A 21,297-nucleotide genomic window follows, 5' to 3' on the forward strand; every position below is an offset into this window, starting at 1 on the left:
CACAAGAAACTAAAATTAAAAATAATACATAACTGTTTTTCATATGATGCTTCTAATTTTAAATTGGCTATCCACAATTGTAGTACTATAAGATCTTTAGGATGATTTTAATTTATTTTAATTTTTTCTAACCTCAATGTGTTATTTCTACCAATTTGTGTAATGAATCATTGGATATATACTCATACATATAGGTAAGACTTCCTGGGATTGATACATTTTATATTTGGTTTCATAGTCTAGTTGGTTGAACGAAATCATTGTTTTGAAAAAATGGGAAGACAGACGATATTCCATGGACGCCATGTAATTGCAAATAAATGTTCACATTGGCCCATCACTTCTAATCAATACAAATTAAGATCCTGCCTATGTATCTTACCCTCATGTTTATCGTCATTTCGAAGTTTAACAGTTGCACCTTCTCCAATTCCAATTGCCGTAGTGTAATTCTCTAGGCCGCTTCTCGACATCATCTGCTCACTATAAAAAATGGCAGGTTGTATTTATTGTTTAATCTGGAACAACGATTTGAATAGAAAACCAGTTTTTCAAAACAGTTATACTAGTTATAAAGAGATTCCATATGAAGATCACAGATCCAACTGACATTTTGTCTAATATTTTTAGATCTGTTAACATTGTTCATCATGTATCAGTTGTGCATTGTTTACTTTTTGTGATGGCCTGTTTATATTGGAGCCAAGACTTTCTATGTTTAATCGTGGCAAATGAAAATCAGAAGCATTAGTATTTGACTTGTCAAAATGATATTATAAAATGACACTTAAAGACAGATAGATTTTGATGATTTTATGTTCGTTTTGTATACGATTATTTGAAAAAAACTCACCCCTTTGCATTTTCACTTTGGATTCTTTTAAATTTATGACCAGTAAAATCGTGTTCATCTTCCATATAACAACGTGTGCATAGGTCATAGTCTACACAATTACGACATTTCCATCTTATTCCTCTTAAGGGATGTTCCCCACACCCATCACACTGTACATGTGAATGCAAAACACCTAAACGTAAACAAATGACAAAATTGTACGTACAATTTTTATGAATAAAGAAATACGAAATAATTACTCACAGAACAATAGATTTAACAACTGTTTGGAAACTTTTCTATGCCTACACCATGTACGCATGCAATAAAACACAAAGAATAAAATTGAGAATGGAAATGGGGAATGTGTCAAAGACACACCAACCCGACCACAGAGCAGAAAACAGCCGAAGGTCACCAATGGGTCTTCATCACAGCGAGAAAATCCCACACCAGGAGGCGGGCTTCAGCTGGCCCCTAAACAAAAAAGTGTACTAGTTCAATGAAAATGGATGTCACACTAAACTCCAGAACATATAAATGAACTAAAATAAAAAAAACATACAAGACTAACAAAAGCCAAAGGCTCCTGACTTGGGACAGGCGCAAAAATGCGGCGGGCTTAAACTTGTTTTGTGAGATCTCAACCCACCCCTATACCTCTAGCCAATGTAGAATAAACAAACACACAGGAATACACATGCTTTCATTGTTGATTGTTTGACGGCTTTATATATGTTTGCTACTGTGTGTTTGTTTTATTTTTGTTAGTTTTCATCTGTTTTTTAAGTGGATTTATTCGTGCTTATTTTCCGTTTGAATGTAGAACATTTTCGCTTAATCCAAGGTTAAGAGCAAAATTAACCCTACGTAAAGTTTTTGTTTATGATATGAGAATCATACACAAGACAAATGAAACCTCGTAAACACGTTTTGCACTAGAAACCACGAAATTAAATTTCCGCAGAATAAATACATTCCTTTTTATTGAGTTTTCAATTTGTAATAATAATATGCCGACGTCTACAAAATTGGCAGTTCTGGGAAAACTGTAGACAGTTAACATTAGGCAAGGTGTTAAGAAATACCCTAAACTACTGTAATACCACGAAGGTATACACGTTGTGCTGACGTATTGTGCATTATAATACAGATTTGAAGTCTTAAAATGGTCTATGCAGCACTGTTATTTAACCTTATTTCACATGACAATATTGACATGAAAAAAATGCATTATAATTCATTTCGTAAAGTTAAAGGCCATGACGGTTGTACAGTTTGATTATGTTCTGAAAAAAAAACTCTCATAAAAAAGAATCAAATAAAATAGTCACGTGATTAGGATTTTGAATATAAACTTTAAATTTCTCTTAAGAAGAGATAAACAACGCAAGTTGAAGACGAATACTTGTCAGCTTGAATAAGATCTTCATGAATTCTGGAGAATTTGTTTCACTTAAATAAATGCTGCTTCTTGTCTTGTTTATTTCTGATTTCAAATGAAGAGAAAAAGATTATGTGTGTAACTAATCACAATTTGTCAGTATTTCTCACTTTCCCAGTCAAAGAACAGAAGTTGTGAATTGCTTTTCTATAATTGACAATCAGCACCACTTTCCAGAAGGTAAACTACGATATGTTCTGCATTTGTACATCTAAGATATAGAAGGCCGATCTGAAATGCATGTTTTTCATTCGAGACCAATCAAAATATAACAGCATATCATTATATTTGCTTAGACATTGTTACAAATTATTCCGTTCAATTATTCAAATAAAAATTAACTTATATTTTGAAAAAAACTCATGTTTGACAAGCATTGGAAGTGATTGTTTGCTGTTCGCATAGAATGAAATATAAAAAGGTGAAGGCTGCGATGGTTTACTATAAACTTTGAATGTACACTAAATAATGTTTTGCTACAAATGTGGCATCCAGGTACCACGAAACATGTTTCCCCTTTTAAATTAAGTTTATACTATTGGGGTGTGGTATGATATAAATATGTATTATTAATAAAGCAGCTAACTTCTCCCAAAACCCTTGTGATTTCACTATGACGTCACAAAAATGTCGAAAATGACGTATTTGACTTAGAATGGCCATTACAAATATAGATTTGTGCCAACATGTAAATGAGCAATAGCTTTACTTTAAACGATATTTTACACTCATCAACATCTTTGTAAAATATATGTTGTAGCAACATATCCGCTTATATCTTACCCTTTCTTAATTGTGTGATCTCAAATTGAGGTTATTTTGGCTGTTTTAGCTGTGTACTAAATTTAAGAAACTGGAATAACTAATGGTAATATATAAGACAAAATTAAAAAAAAAATATTGACATCCGACAGTCTAACAAACATCCGGAGTATCGGTAGATTTATGATGGTTTTTTTTTCACTTTTTTTCACAAGTTTTATGACACTGCTTTATTTGCAATCACTATTAAATCATCAAGTCAAGTGCAATTTATTTTAGAACAATTTTGATTTATTCTACTCTGTGTTTAACTCAACATCTTTATCAATAAAAACCGGGATGTAGGTGAGGGCTAGTAGTAATCGACGTACGTCAGACCGCTTGCACTAACCCGAGATCTAACTACGAGCTTTTTAAAATTCTTGGAATCGTTGGTGCCTTAGTTAATCTGCTCTTGAAATAAAAATATTTCAAAATCAGTTTTAAATAGTTACTTATAGTTTTAACGTGCATTTGAAGAAATAAATATTTGTCTCATTTACATAAATTTCCAAACAACCTCTCTTAACAAATCTATCTACTGACGAAAACGATTCCCATTGTTTATTGTTTTTTGTTATTGAAAACATGATAAAGGGAATCAAAACAACGGCATGTTTCATGATCGACACGTGACACAAATCATAACCTGCAATATGATCGGATAGTATTACATAATATAAATTCCTTACTTTGCACCTTCTTCATTTTTTGCTTGGGGTAATAATATTTATTCATTAACGAGCAATACTAAGTCCATTTGTATGCACTATGGTATAGTCATGGTATAGTCATTATCATACGTTAACTAGTACGGCAAAACTTAGAACTTTTCGAAAAATTAAGGATTTTCTACCCTAGGAATATAATTAGTTGATTCGTTTGAGTGTTATTTAACCGCAATCTACAGTATATTATTGATAATTTAATAAAATGGTTAAGAATCTCCATTTTATGGAAAGGTTTATTTATGAAAGTGGTTAATTTAGGAACATACTAATCCATTTCGCCATGAATAAATGCGAGGGTAACCGATTATTTATCGTGAAAATTTGTTCATTCTCCTAAAAAATTAAAATACAGTCAAATGATTGAGATCCCCTCTTGATTAGTTTTTTTCCATGATATATCATGGGCTAGTCTGATTGATGTAACGAATGTCTTGTAGTTGACATACGTGTACGGTTAAATGGTGGGAATTGTATTCGGCAACTTATAAATGAAGAACAATCATTTGTTAATTTATATTTCAAATCGTAAAATTGTTACAATCGTATTCTTATTTGACATGCAATGCCTCACTTTACATAAAACACTGCATCGTTATACGATCTGGACATAATTTCCTTTTAAATATTGAAATACAATTCAAAGAAAATAATCTGACTTGTAATGCACATAGTGTTTAACATATATTTTTGTTTTTACCAGTAATCATGGTAATAAAACGTAACAAATTGAATTAAGATTTATTTTTTGGATTCGTATAAACAATACGATGGAAATATGAAGGCTTACCTATTTGCGCATTATCAAATAAATGAAGATCATATTGGCCATTCTCTCCTTTAACACAGTTTTCTATACCATCCGACGAGTCCCATTGGACCTTGACAACACCACCTTTTGCAACATTGATAATAGTACCAATTTCACGATCTTCCTTATCATATTTGTAGTCTTCTGGAGGAATCCATGATCGTGATCTTATTACTCGAAGTCCTGATTTGATTTTTTCTTAATAAAACAAACAAATATTATTATTATGTTAAAAAATATGTGCCAAGACGCATCATTAAAATGGTATTACTAGCATGCTCAAAAGAACACGATGCGCTATGTTGTTAACGAGATTTTAGCTCATGAATTTGTATTACAATAAGATAACTAAGGTTAAATATGTAATACGTATAATATAAGAAGATCTCAATTCTGAGTAAAATTATACGAAAGAAGGCCAAATAAGTATAAAGTATATAAAAGGTCATATCATTCATGTTAGCAGTGGCTACAATTAAATGCATATACCAATTATCACATCAATCTCCGAGAATGTGAATCAACAATATATACAAACTGTTATTGGCAACTCATTTTATTTATTTGCAAAAAACAGAGATGATGACATTAGTGGATCGAAAAGAAAAAAAAATCGCAGATATGACTGCCAAACAATAACCCATAATTCAACGGATGTATATTAGTAGTGACAATGGAAGAGAAATACTTTCATCAAAAATTGATTTACACCTTTTTATGTAAAAAAATGAAAATAACACATTACAAATTTCATGCGTCTGAAGGTCTTTTCTGGATTTACTTTCATCAGTAATGCTCAATGCCGAATATTGGATGGCCCAGGATGTATACGAATAGAAACATTTGAAGAGCTATGCGAAAAAAACTTTGTATATGACTTTTTTTTTTCATTTATGCTAATTGTCCACCTTTGTGGAACAAAAACCCGATTGACATTGGAAACTTTATACGTTTGACCATGCAAACGCATAATTAGATATGCTATGAATTGAGCTCTGTCAGGAATTTGGCTCATTCATTTCATTCGACATTGAGATAAAAACATAAAGTGCGTTATTTCCCAGTTTTCAAATACGCTATTAATTTGCATACCTCCACCATAATGTTTACGAATATGATATCCATGGAACTTTGAATAAAATGAAAACTTCTCCTTTATACATGGATCCTTTTGAATATCCTAAAGGTAGAAAATAAGACTTAATAGAATTATATAAGCAAATTGGACTGCAGTTTTTGCTGTAGATTTATTCATTTTCGTTGGTACCAATTTTCGTGGATTGAGAAAACTTTGTATTTTCATGGATATTTGATTTCGTGGTTAAACTAAGGTGTGTATACAAGCCTATAGAAAATTTGTACTTCGTTGAACATTTAGATTCGTGGTTCACCTGTACCCACGAAATCAACGAAAAATAGTATCCCACGAATAATAATGAATCCACAGTAGCGCTAAAACCTAAATAAGGCTGTGGTACACAGATGATTTGAGTTATTGTCATGCGTAATATCAAAGTATGGTTTATAATGTAAGTGAACTTTTTAAACATGTAGATTTTAATGTAAGAAATGGAAACTTCAAACATTTTGTAAGCGCAGAATAATCATTTTGGATTTTAATAAATTTCATTACGTTAATGTTAACAATGTTGTATAGCAACAACGTGAAAATAAGACTTTATGAATACCGTCCGTCGTCAGTTAATTTCCACATGTATTATGTCTCCCTCGTAAGTCTGATCATATGCTTTATTGTTAACCGTTTGTAATTATTCATCGATCTTCAGATTATAACCAGTTTTGTCTTTCGTCTCAAGCATGTTAAATCAAAATTAATATTTGAATTAAGTACCAATGACGTCTTGAATGTGTGGCAAAACATACTTTTCTCTTTTTTTCTAAATGAGAATAACGATACATATAGATTTTGACATTGGTACCAAAAGATTATTGGATTTATCCAATTGAGATAGTAAAATTGTCGAATTTTAAAGTCCGAGCATCGGCGAGTACTTTAAATTTGATCATTTTACTATCGAGATAGGATAAATCCGAGTAACAATGTAAGAATCTGTTTCTCTAATAAGTATCAAATGAATTTCATTTTTGATAAACAAAAATCCCCTTCGAGTGCCTTCCACATTCCACAAAGTTGTCAATTTCTCTAACACATGTGAACACATTTCGAGTCATCCCGTAAGCTAAAAAAGGTTATGACCCTTAAACCCAACCAATCATCTTCTGAAATCATCGGTTACCACACTTTGATTATGTTTGTTTATACAATGGGTCCAGAAAGATATGAATTACCAAAGAAATTGGAGAAAACATATTATACATACGTTTCTAATAATAGATATTATGTATCATTCATGATTTCGGTTGTTCAAAGGAAAGACTGTATATCACCCATTGTAGTGTTGTATAACATTTACGGTACCAATTGTTCAGCACCAGGTGGTTTTTACAATAATCATCTCTGAAGTGATACCAGGGGCCAAAATATTTGAAAATAAAAAAAATTGTAGCTAGCCATAAAACCAGGTTCAACCCACCAATTTTTCTTAAAATGTTCTGTACCAAGTCATGAATATGGCGGTTGTTATCAAATAGTCCGTTTCTATGTATGTTGGCGTTTGTTTTTGTTGCAGATCAGTGTTTCTGTTGATCTGTTGTTTTCCCTTTATAGTTGATGTGTTTCCTCGGTTTCAGTTTGTAACCCGGATTTGTTTTCTCTTAATCCATTTATTACTTTTGAACAGCGGTATACCTCTGTTGTCTTTATTTGAGTTGGACAGATCGCCGTGTTTAAGACAATTCATATTAGGTTTATAATCATACAAAAGGATTTTATCAGATACTTAAAAGTTATGTATAGTTCTGAATTTAACGAAATGTGCCCTTTTAATAAAACCTTATAACGAAACTAACAGTTATTGAACCACAAACAGTCACCTGTGAACCAAGCGTTGACATTTGTAAAAGGTAAAAAAGACCATGGTATAGCCATAATTTGGGATTTTTCTTTAATCAAATTCAGGTACAACATTTTAACCATCTTTTATATTAAAACGGCTTTCTTTTGATAAGGATCTTTGAGTAACACAAGGCAAAGAAATTCATTATAAAAAGTTGATTGTACTGTTTTTGATAGGGCAATGTCAACGACATTATGGACATTAGAAACTTTATAAGGCATCTGTTAATATGACATGGACAATCTAGCTCTTATTCCGTCTAAAATTAGACAATCGCATAATGAGCTAACTCTGCATTAACCATGTTAACCATATAAGCATGTATTTGTATTATTGTTCTTCTAATTCGACAAAAATTGGTGCAGAACTCTAAGACAAATTAAACTAGTCTTGTTTATTGATTAAAGAACGCTAGACGACCGTTCTTTTTTTTTCAAGAAGAGCATCAAGCGTAAATTAACGTATAACACACTTATGCATATAACTACTGGATAGCAAATTGTAAAAATCAAACTACTATACCACTTGATAAAATGGGTGCGTGCAAAAAATTGTCTAGTTAACCCTCATCTGGAACCTTCAAATCACAAAAAAGTGCAGTCCAAGGATGAAAATATACCTGAACATGTGTGGTGGGGAGGGTCATAAAAATGAGACCTTGACCTTCTTGACTTCCTTTTTTAAGCGCAAAACATTGTTTTAAAAGAGTCCACATGAAGATTTCACTGCATGCATATTCAATGTAAGGAGAAAAAGTGTGTAAAAATTTCATTTTTTATAATAATTTTGTTTTATAAAGCACGTTTAATATTCAGCTCATGATTTGAAAGGTCTTTAACAGAATAAGGCAATATCCGAAACTTTAAAAACAAATTAAGCTACATCACACGTAAATGTTAATAATTTTTTAAACATTGTGTTCGTCCCATATATTACACTCTGAATGAATTGTTGTTTGTTACTGATAGAGCTCTATTCTTCTTTAGTCTAAACATTCCTGCAATTTCTATTTTTTTTTGTTAAAACTGGGTGATAAACTACTATAAACTTCAACGACATTACAATTAATTGCGTCATCAAAACTAACCTAATATTTTTATTTCAATACAGGCTTGCGTTAGAAGGTTACAAATTTAACAAATAAACTTTATCTTCAATTCACAGGGCCACATAAACCATAACTCGTATTTGATCCTTCACCTGAGTTGAAACTTACGTTTCTGAGTAATATTTAATCGGATAATACGGGAAAACCTCGATATATATCATGTCAGTATCGACGCAATAGCTACTGAGCAGATGATACTGTCGTGGAGAGTCAATCAAACCTCGGTTTCACCCTAGTGCTATAAAACAAATACAATGCTTGATAACGTTGATGCGTCATGAGTGATTTTCTCGATTTTTCGCTCAATCTCAATAATTGAAAGGCTAGGCACATATACATTTATGAATAGATGAGAGCCTAACAACCAAGATATACCCTAAAGACGTTGAAGAAGAACGTACCTTTTCCTTGTTGTCTTTATCACTATCACCCTTTTCTGTATCTTCATCGTCACTATCTTCATGATAAGTCTGTTATATCAAATATGTTACATTAAAAAGTGTAGACCGTGAGTATGGGAAAAAACTATTTCAAATGATTTGGAAGTCATTTGTGCATTTCAACCAAGGTGTAATTGAAACAGTTATCATGCAGTATGTTGCAAGAGTTTTTAAGACATTTGGACAAGTTTGACTCCACCAAACATCAAATTAATGAATAGCATTGTTTTTAAAGAATTAAAACATCAAAAGCTGAACAGGTAAAACATTAACATTCATAAATAAGGTTTTATTGCTAAGCTTTTGGTTGATAGGATACACTCAACTGTATGTCTATGGTTTTCAGTGTCTGAGCAGAAATTTGATGAACCAAGGATATGTCAAAGAATGTCTGGTCCTTTTTCGAAAACAAATTCATCGGAAGATACCAAGATCTTGTTGATACATAATCCGTTTTAACTTCACAATTAATACACGATGGTCTTGAAGTATAGATTCTAGGTACTGACGTTGTTTATCATCTTAATAACGTATTATAGTATTCTTTTATTTGTCATTGTAAATTATTACTTTTACTGTTAAGTCTATTTTTAGAAATATCCATTTCACGTGGCTCGGTACTTATACATCCCGTCATTGTGTTATTGTGCTATGGTAAATTTTTGTATTCTTGTCTTTCGTTTTTGCTAATGTGCTTTGTCTATATGCCTTTTTGTTTTTCTTTGTTGACATATTTGTTTGTTTTATAGTGATTAAGATTATAACACAATGGTGACTGCTGTACCCCTATTTTTGACATTTTTACCTATTTTGTCTGTTTGTTTTGTACACACATCGTTGTCAATATAATGGAATTTTATGCGACTGTAATAGAAGTGAGAGGTTTAGCTAGCTATAAAATCCGGTTTAATCCACCATTTTCTACATAAGAAAATGCCTGTACCAAGTCCGGAATATTACAGTTGTTATCCATTTGATTGATGTGTTTGAGCTTTCGATTTTGCCATTTGCTTAGGGACTCTTCGTTTAAATTTTTTCTCGGAGTTCGGTATTTTTGTTATTTTACTTTACTTTTCCTGTACAAACAGCAATAGCCGAGAAAATATGATCTGAACGTTTATCCTAGCACAAGCTAATGCTAACTGATAATCTACATTAGCACAAAGATATCACCAAGATATTGTAGTGACATACTATCAAATGTTGAATTTATTTTGTAGTCTTTGGGAGGGGAACCAACGGAATGGAAACTTGACCAAACTGACTATCCTATTCAGTCATTTTAAAATACAATCATGCTTTTGCGATAAGATTGTCTAAAACCCGGTTTTTAAAATGAACATTCATACTATTCCAGATTTATCTGATTATGTAGCAAGCATGATGCAAGTCGAAGAGTGTAATGTATAATAATAGTTCGGGTATGACCAGATTGGAATTGAAATACTTTACAGTTCTAGTGTAACACTTACCCGCCGTCGACCGAAAGATTTAAGTCTATTCGGTGAAATGTCTGCAAAAAAGGATATATTAATATCATTAGGTATAAGACATTAGTAGTTATTTAATGTTCTAATGTGACGTGTTGCTTTCTCATTAACGTGATCAGATTCGTGATATACCTATATTTAGCACAGACAACCAGGTTGTTGCATGATATCTTCATTTACATTCACATGTATCGTAATCTATGTATAAACAATATGTCGATATCGCTGTGTGGAAAATGAATTTGAAAAAAGTGTTGTTTCTGTTGCAGTGCAAAACAAAAAAAATCATTGCACTTATGCTTGAGAAAATGCATAGACTTTAAATTAAAAAAACATTCCACTTAATTTTATCAATGATCGAATTAACGTTGTGTCAAAATAAATATGAATGAAACTTAACATTTGGCTATCTCATTAAAACTAAAGTTTTGCGGTGGATGTCATTTAATTGTTATTCCTTTGCAATAATCGCACATGTTTGTATTGCAGCAAGACAATATGTCGGCCTACTACTTAGTAACGATGGTAAATAAATGTAATAGCCATGAAAACAAATGTTTATTCAAAATTGCAATATTTGGATTAAGAATTACACTGATTAGACGATTTGTTTTATACAATTTATTCGAAAATGTTTAAATAACTTTCATTCAAGCATTTGTTTCTTTTGCTTTATTCTAGTATTGATCACACAACACGAAGAATTTTTCAATGAAAGTCTCTCATATGCATAATTCGCCTAAAAAACATATGATTATACTTATGTCCTTATCTCTATTATTTCAAAATTCAACATTCATTAAAATAACTGAACTTATTTATATGAACGCGATATTTTTTTAAGTTTACATCAGCATTTACGAGTTAAGATGTCAAAATATCATTTCATTTACTAGTTGTTGTAACGAATGCAATAATTAGAATATAACATTTTACATTGTATCAGTCTTAACGAAAACATTACCATCACGATCCGATCGCGATATGTGGCCACTGTTAGTTACTCTTTCAAGAACTGTTTCTCCATATACGTTATAGCACCACAAAAGTGTCGGTAATCCTATTTTGTTGACATAAATTAGCCGAAAACACATAGCATCAACACTGTCGAATAATGATCTTCTTTTATTTTTTCTGTCTGCATGTTAAATCAATTAATTTTTCTTTTCTTCCGCAAAATGTCAAATATGTCCTAGAAAACCTTCTGTTGTATAAGTCCTTGAGTTTTTATCTGTTAACGTATCTATGTACGCATTTTAATAGCCAAAAACAGGGGAATATTCCTTTATCACTACATACAGATAAACTGATTTATTGGTTCTAAATAAGTAAAAAATATATTTTTTTTAATATTAACAGTCTACTGATTCTATACATGTTTCAAATAAGCCAAACTTAAAAGCTAAAGTTCCACGAACAGATGTGTACATAGATATACAGAAATCCTTATGGGTAAAGTAGATACGTGTATGTCACTACCCTTGATGCAAATATTAGCTTGAATGACCGCATGACGCTAGAATATATAGAGTTATTTTCTTAGTTTTATGATATACATGTATCGAAACTGAGCATACTGGGGCATTTTTAGTTCAGAACTCAGACTATTGAGCTGTCGAATATTTATGTATCATTCTTACAGTGTTTTAAGGTAGGTAACTTAATACTCACAAAATAACACAGGTCTGACAGTTGTTACATAAAGATGGTACTGAGAACCGTTAAATTGTGTTTTGATCATATTGAATTTTGTCATTTTTCTACTTATTTTAAACTGTACTTTTCATTAGTTACGTACTATACTTTTTAATTCTTCAATTTTAACGCTTCCTCTAGATCACAAGAAGAACACATTGTAGGAGAACAACATTTTTAGATGATTATATATTGCTTGATATCAACTCCAGTTATTCAATTTCTGTTTGATAATAAACAAGCATTTTTAACTTATGGTAAACATTGTCTATATAATAAATACAAAAGGTCCGCGACTCGTCGATCTAGTCCATTGCACATATCAGTGAGACGCCGTTAGTCCTGTTCTGATGTCAAACTTTAATATCATACATTTTTGAATCTGTATGTACGATTCGGGGTTTTATAAATTTTGACAATAATGAATTTTTTAGGTGAAACATTTCAGTGTTTTGTATACTTCAGAAAAAATCACAAATTGCCTTTGACATGGAGGAAATAAACATCGTTCTTACCTTCCAAAGTTCTCAATGACCTCACTAATATCCAATAGAAATATGGCAATATTTTTTCTTCATAATGTATGAGCTAATAAATTTAACGCATATAAATTTGTATCACTTTTTCGTATCACACTCCGTAGTGTAATACGAGCAATACCTCTACATTCGATAAATATATAACAGATCACACCATAGCAGAATAAAAATTTCTACATTTTTTAAAACGGACATGGATGTAAAAATAAGTATACAGAAGTAGAAAATATTATTATTTTAATGAAAACCAAGAAAGTGCTGTCAATGTATTTTTGATCATATTAGTGGGTAGTTTTGCATAAAAATAAATACTAAAATATAGATTATCTGTCTCTGAAAAATGTTCAATGACATAGTTTTATTATTATTTTTTTAATTTGTCTTTCTAATTCAATATATTAGATTGAAATAGTTATGTTATGTGTTTAATCGAAAATATGTTCTTCACGATCCCATACCAGATCGTACAAGCTCCGATCGCAATACTTGACCGGCGTTACCAATACATCTTATTGCTATTTATTCCAATCCAGATACATTCTGAAATTACACATTTTTTTCATGACGTCGCTAACCAGTTGAAGCTTTATTGAACAATTTATAGTGCATAAAACTTTCCAAAGAGAAATGTTTAAACGATCACTTACACTTCAAACAAAGCATTTTTATCACTAATTTGTGTTTCAAAATATTGGATCATAATCGATCAACATTCAAAATATTTACTTTCTAAACTTCCCCCCCCCCCCCCCCCCCCCCCCCCCCCCCCCCCCCCCATCAGTTCATTATTGATAACCTTTGAATTTGCGAATCTTGACCAAAACAGGAAGTTGTCTAAGTGACTGTTTTGTCCAGATTGAACTTTATAGCGATAAGGTGTATTCTTTCACGATACTTTTTTTGTCGGCAAACGTATTGACCGCCGTGTAACAATAAATTACAGTTATGTCCTCAAGTCTATCTGGAAGAAATCACATGTGTTATATATAAATTTATCGTTAACTTTTAAATGTAAAGTTAAAGGAAAGATTTTTCTTTTCATGTTTTCAATTCTGGACGGCATACCCCCAAAAACATTGTATCTACTCCAGAAGAAAACAAATACGTGAAATAGGATAACATTTCAAATGAACATGTAATGTGTAAATGAGTAATATAAGGCAATTGCCAATGCTCTAAATATGTTTTAAATTAACATAATTTTGATTGTTTCTTATATATCCTTATGATAGGAACTATAAAAAGATAATATCAAATAAGATAATGAAAGTAATAATACCATTGTTTATACTTACCATATTCACTCATCTCGACGGATGCAATGAACACTCGATAAAATGTTCATGCCAGCATACTGAAAATGAAATAAAATGTTATATCTGTCTCCGAGAAATTTTATATCCATAAGAAGAAATAAACACTTATCTCCGGGAAAAAGAAAGGGTACTTCCCTGAACGGATACTTATATGGTGATTCGGTCTTAAATATGATTAATTTCCAGCCTTGGTTTAATTTAACATTTAAATACAATATACTTGTTTTCTTGATTTTAAGAATATACATTATATTAATAGTGTACGTACAAACGTGTGGCTTTGGACATATGTAGTACACTTTGATATCTTATACTTTATATTTTGAACATAGATATATACCAGTCAACAAAGACAACCATACAAGAAAATGCATTTTCCATATGTAATATTGTTCGACATACAGTACAAAACAACAAAAGTTGTTGTCTTATCAAAACCATTGATTGACTGTAAAAGACACGAAATCCGTTTATTATTGTTGAAATCAAAATAAACTCTTTTGCAATGCGTCTTTGTCAAATTTTCTATCAACTACAAAAACCTTGTTGGAGTCAGTTGATGTATAGTCACATTAATCTAATATGTCTGTTTGGGATGTTGGGTTACTCAACCAATTTTGTCAAAAATACGGAACTATAAACAATTGTCATACAAATGGGAGGTTTACCTAGATATCAAACCAGCAATAACCTATCATTTTCTTTGGAAAATGAATGAACCAAGTCAGGAATATGACCGTTGTTTTACATGTGTCGGTTGATAAAGTATAACGTATGCTTTTATCAGTTTTTATGGACTTCCCCTTTTTTTATTCACCCTGGCAATAGGTATTTTTGATAAATCTTTTGATAACCAGAATATTCAAAAACTAATATCCAAACTCAGCACTTGGAACATAAACCTGATTAGATTAAAATTTTAAAAACCTTCGCAGATATTTGAAAAAAAAATAAATGTATATCTTAGTAAATCGATGTCAATGTTTTTTCATGATCCGCAAACTCAATGTGACATCTATGTTGAAAAACACAGTTGTTGTTTCACTTTTTGTCGTGTCAAAATCCGATGAATCATTTGCACTAGCTTTGAATATGAATGGTTTCTTTTTGATTGGATGATTTAACATTTTTCCAAACAAGAGTTTACACGCTGACATGACTCGCCTGATTAACTGATCATGATTTATTTTATGTTGAAAGTTGAAGATGTTACTACAAGTATCACATAAAAATTATCATTATCAAGTATCCATGTAAATAAGGTCTTGATTAAATGAACCCTGCCCAACGTAAATGTAGTTAACCGACTGTTTGTAGTACCCGAGAAACTACATATCCATCAAACCAAACATTGACTAATGAACCAGGGAAATGAGACAAGGTCAGAAGAATCCTCTAAGAAATAAGTACACTTTACAATCATTCGAAGCATAAAATATAGTTCACATATTACTTATGGTATCTAAAAAACAAATCAAAACACAGAAGCTTAACATTGACCAATGAACCTACCAAATAAGATCCAGGTCAGATAATACCTGTCCAAAAGATATGCACACCTTAAAATTATTCCATACACAAAATTTAGTTAATGTATGATTATATTAGCTGAGAAACAGACCTAAACATAAAAATTTAATATTGATCAATGAACCATGAAAGTAGTAAGACATTATCGTCCTGATCATGCGTGTAATAATGGCTCCCGGGCGTTTGTCAACAATCATTATCATTGCAAAATGTTACCCGATCAAAATGTAAAAGATATGACGCCTTAATCATGTTAATTGTTTAGATTATAAGAGTCTTGTTTTCTTCTCCCCCTTTAACTCCGGCTGTTTCTAATAATATTGATCATTGAACCGCTTTGATTACTTAAACGGACTGGTATTATCAGAAGTAAACTCCATTGAAGTGATATAATTTATATTTGCCGTCTTTGTTTTATTATATTTTTGTGAATAACTTTTTATCAATTCAATTCTAGAATTAAACAATTTCAATTATTTTTGTAGATGAAACAGATAGTTTGAAAGTCTTTTTCATATATCAACTTCACAAGTCCAGCGAGGTTTTTTTTTTCTCATTACATATTAAATTCAAATAAATTATTAACCCGGTATTAAAGAAACATCATTTACACTTTTTTCGATGACTACGAATCAAACCTTTTACACGACAATTACTCATAATAAAAAAAAAAAAATACTCTTGAAATTTTTTTTTATCGTTTTTGTGTTTTTTGAAGGAAAACCGAATGAACGAAATTATAAACATACCTAAAACCAATACCGTCAACGGTCCCGACCTGACATAATATGAAACTATTTTGACCAGAAAACAAGCGGCATGATTAGTAATAACGCAACGCACAAAAAATAAAATATGACTGACAGGAATCGATGCGAACCCATTGCAACTTCTGACTTGTGACAGACACAAGAGACATGAGATACATGGTTAAACTTGTAAGTGAGAATTCATCCCATCCCCCGGGACATTATTGTAACAATAAATCATTTCATCATAATCTCTTGCTGCATAACTTCGCTTGTCTGTTATTTTCACCTATTTTTTTCTTCCGTCCACCGAATGTTAACATACATCAAACTTATAACTAATAACGCCATCACGAGTTGGTTGACCGTTATTGAGAATTTATGTCCCAGATTACTAAATTTATGTTCCAACTGTCGTCCCTACTATCCCGTGCTATCTTGTTTTATTGTGACGTCCCCGAATGATATTTACCACCAAATTTGTATTGATTATGAAAAATATTTCGGATGCGAATGTGAAATATCTAAACAGATCTGCTTAATCTGCCGGAGAATTTTAAACTCTCCAGGTTTTTTGTTTTTTTTGTTTTTCTATTTAATATTTTGTGAACTTCTTTGTCTTTTCGTCGTTGAAATATGAAATAACTAATATTTCTAAAAAAAATGGATCAAACTAAGTACACATGCACAGTTTTAAGAATATATTCATCTGAAAAAGTTCTAAGTCTTTAAAATATAGTGTCATCTGTACTATTATTTGTCTGTTTGTCTTTTTATTTTTGGCCATGACGTTGTCAGTTTGTTTTCGATCTATGAGTTTGACTGTCCCTCTGGTATCTTTCGTACCTCTTTTATGATTTGACCTAATTAATCCATATAACAATCGGTGCCCTTTTTAGCATGTATGGTCTTGTTAACTTACAAATCTCCATTAACACATTGATGGCCTTTAATGCCTTGTAATACTCAAAGAAATTCCCTTTCGAGTTCACCCATTTGATAACTGACGAGGTATTAATGGGGACAGCTGACACGCTTTAGCAATGTACTTAAAATTTCAAAAGACTCAACAACAACTAAATAACAAATTCGTGGAACTTCAGTTTAAATATTTAGAGATCTTATGCAGCCATAGTCTGTTACAGATAGATGATAATATTTAATTGGAAGAGTATCATACTCATACAGTTCAACATGAGTAAGTTAAAAGCCTTTTTGCTACATTTGTTTTGGTTCTTGAAGAGGCAAAGAAATTGCAATATATTCACGAGAAGAGGATACTTCAGTTTATTTGGATACAGTTGACAGTGATCAGTTCTGGATTTTACATATGAAGTTTTTGATATAATCATAACAGTTATTTACATAAGCTCATCATCAACTTCGCATTCGTATGTTGCTGACTACAGTTAAGGTATGATTATTTTTAAAAAAAAACATCCATTATATGTAGATATTTTAATTTGTTGGTTTTTTTTTTCATAAAGATGCCAAACAATTCTTTTTCTGAAGTGATAGTTGAAAAAGAATTGCAGCAATTAATAACAGAACAATCTCCTTTTTAATGGTCTCAATAAGATCACGTATTTCTACGGCAATAAAGAAACCGCTTCAAAAATTCATTTTGCCAACATACTTGCCATATCACAAAGCAACATATATTATATTTTAAAAAGTTTATGACATTAAATGGTATGTATATCTATATATAACACAACACCATTGAGAATAAAAGTATTTCATTATGTGTGATTATATTCTTTTTAAGTGGAGAAATTATCTGAACAAACTTGTTCGGTGCTAATAACATTAATACAATCCTAAATGTGCTTTATCTCTACATATTAAGATTTTTCAAATCTTTTGAGAAATATAATAATTGTTATGGTGAATTAAGAGTTATATTCAATCATTTCCATCCCAGAACATAACATCAATGCAAGTATTTTAGTCAAGTCCGTTTGATCATAGCTTTATAGATAATCTTAATCATTTATGCTTCAATACACATGTAACCTCAATCAATTGCACGCAGTGACTCAAGTCTAGACCCAGTACACGTATTGGTCTTGTTTGAAAAACATAATGTAATGTTTGATAATTTGAACTCATTTCAAGGTTAAAAAATCTTTATCTCCCGCAGTTAAACGTACACGAAATACAATGTTATCAGTAACAGGCTAAACAATACAAGTAACGTAATAAACAATTCAAGTAACAGGATAAAACATACAAGTAACGGGATAGACAAAATGTATCAACAGATGTTTTTAAACATTTTTGTATTGTTGTTCACGAAAAGCTGGTTTTGGTTTGCTGATATAGAGGAAGCTGAAATTTAGTAACTATTATTAGATATTTAAGTTTTAACATTGACATTCTTGTTAAATCACCCATTATACTTAATTATTTTCAGATCAGTTTTGTAATAACTGTAAACAAAAAAAAAGATTTAAAGAGCAATTTGTCAATAGTTAAATAGGTTTAGCTTATTTGATTATTTGTTCAATCTAAGTAAATATGCACTCATAAAGTCTTAAACTGTTTAAAATGTTAATTTAACAAAACATGTTTTAAAATAACTGCATTTAATAACACTACTAACAAAGCATGGGGTAATTATTATTTTAAAGATTAGCCTTGGGGATTGTGAGCGGAAATAATGTCAACATTTTTCCTTTTTCAACACTCTTGTGTATATAAAGCACATATTTTGCTCCTCCATGGTGTCAATAAGGGAAACCATCCTTTATTTGTTATTTGTTTTGGTTTAGTGATTCTAACCAATCTTTATAACGTTTTCGTAAATCTTATGCAATGTATTTATTAAGGCATTTACATTTTCAATGTGATAAACAAGCAATATAGTACTAGGGTATTTGGCAATTATGTTATGAAGTTCAAAAAAACTTAAAAAATGAAAGTACAAAAAAAGTATTTATAAGATCATTTACGGTGTAGTTGATAATACAGAAATCATGCTAACGGAACATATCGTAATCTTCCTTGAATGCTAGAATACTAACAGTAAAACGTCACATTTTGAAACATGTTATAATACATTTCATTCCGCAAAATTATTTAAACACGTTTTTTGTAAGTTAACGAAACTAACCATACATGGTATTTATCAAAACGTCATAGCGGAAATAGTTTTGGGTATTCACGTGCCAGTTTAATCTTTTTGTGTTGATATTTGATATATTGCAAAAACTTTAGTCTTCAATAATATACATGTGTCTGCACAATATGTCAATCACTAAATCGTCCTGAGTTTATCAAAATTGTGAATTAATACAACACAAACAATACAAAATATTAAATCCCTGCTATCTAAATAGCGAACACACACATTTAGGCACGACAATAGATAACTACTTAGAAGTATTTGGGACATTGAAAAAAAACGGCGGTGTTTACGTAATTTTATAAATCTCAATCCTATCCCGGCCCAATTCCCAAATAGCCCGTTTCGATATCTAGCGATAGCTTAACTAAATATACATGTTCATAAACATGATGAAAGAAAATACAAAAGTATTAGAATTCATATCTTTTCTATAATGAAAGAGGTTTACTTTGGTCATGTTATCTTCATTTGAACCTAACATTTTTCATTTCGATTATTGCCAGTCACAGATTTTTCAACCAGTTCGCATTAGAAAAGAAGAAAAGGACAAAAGATCCTTTCTAAAATTTCTAAAATTTTCTTTTGCCAACAAAGGGCTCGATGCCTTCAACTTGGGCAATATCCTTTAGAATAAATCAGTTCACTAAAAAAAATAACTCCTTATTTCAAAGATCAGTCTGTACCTATCATTTTGTATACCTTTACCAAACCAATTGCAACTAACATTTTCAATTACAAGCAACTGTTGTAGGATCTCAATATTGCCGACTTCAAGTCTAAACCTCTAAATTACACCTGAGTTAGCTTCCAATTCATATATATTCCGGCTGGCAACGTTATTTCTGGTGACCTAAACATTGCCAATAACACTTCTTAGGGAAATGTGTTAATCAAAGGCCCAAAATATCGTGAGCCCAAATCCATCAATTCGAAACACAACTTCAAAACACTGATGGATTCAGTCGAGGATTATGACAGACAATGGGTTAAACGCGAGAAAGACGACGTAGATATTCTTTCCAAATGGATTAAGGCTGTAGGTCTTTGATAAAAATCAGAATCTAAAAATTAAATAGGACTAGGAATACACATGTTACATCCATCTCTAAAGACCCAAACGTTGCAAATCACCTGTCTTAACTTCATGCACATTTTTTGTTGTCCTTGCAGAAAAAGCCCCAAACAACATCGTGTTTGTATGTAAATCACACTACATAAACTGCTTGATAAATGAATGAGGTATTGACAATTCACTTCGAAACTCAATATATACCACTACGACACCTACCAAGGAGGAAATCCTGGATAATCATAGGTCTTTTCTATGTTCCTTTTGAATTTCAACCAAAGTTGAAGAACTGGATCTGCCTTCACTGTATAGGATACTAAATTACATAAGTGTCCTTACAAACAGCATCATATTACTGGGTCTTCCAAGTGCTCAACGAAATCTCTTTCTTAATTTTTAAATCAAATTGATCAGCAATCAAAGTCGTTATTCAAATTTATTGTGAAACTATCTTTCTAGAGGCAGTGTATATCAAATGTGGATACTAAAAAATCTAGAGGTTTGTTAGTGTAAATACAATCTAAGACTCTTTCATCTTTTAGTATTAAAACATTTGACTTTTCTACCCTTTAAACAAGTATTCCCCGTCCCAAATAAAAGATACGTAGATACAAGTTTCCTGTCTGTCTTAGGG

The 21,297-nt window shown here is 31.2% G+C and overlaps 1 protein-coding gene across 1 annotated transcript; it reads right to left on the minus strand.

Annotated features, from left to right (window-relative positions):
• Nucleotides 1-347: 347 nt before the first annotated feature.
• Nucleotides 348-14,223, minus strand: LOC127719268 (E3 ubiquitin-protein ligase MIB2-like). Its single transcript, XM_052225283.1, has 7 exons — nt 14,165-14,223; nt 10,618-10,658; nt 9,107-9,175; nt 5,712-5,799; nt 4,599-4,817; nt 854-1,028; nt 348-483 (listed from the first exon to the last, which is right to left on the minus strand). Exons 1-7 carry the CDS (start codon nt 14,175-14,177, stop codon nt 348-350), a joined length of 741 nt encoding a protein of 246 aa, XP_052081243.1. The 5' UTR covers nt 14,178-14,223.
• Between the last annotated feature and the right edge of the window lie 7,074 nt (nt 14,224-21,297).

Source organism: Mytilus californianus, unplaced genomic scaffold (genome assembly GCF_021869535.1).
Source record: "Mytilus californianus isolate M0D057914Y unplaced genomic scaffold, xbMytCali1.0.p SCAF_11, whole genome shotgun sequence".
In the NCBI taxonomy this organism is placed as follows: domain Eukaryota; kingdom Metazoa; phylum Mollusca; class Bivalvia; order Mytilida; family Mytilidae; genus Mytilus; species Mytilus californianus.

Bases quoted from the DNA above. Each gene is read 5' to 3' on its own strand.
- LOC127719268 (XM_052225283.1), bottom strand. The intron at 9,176-10,617 runs GTAAGTGTTACA...TTGATATAACAG, and splicing joins AATCTTTCGGTCGACGGCGG to ACTTATCATGAAGATAGTGA. The intron at 484-853 runs GTGAGTTTTTTT...CATTTTTTATAG, and splicing joins CAAAGTGAAAATGCAAAGGG to TGAGCAGATGATGTCGAGAA.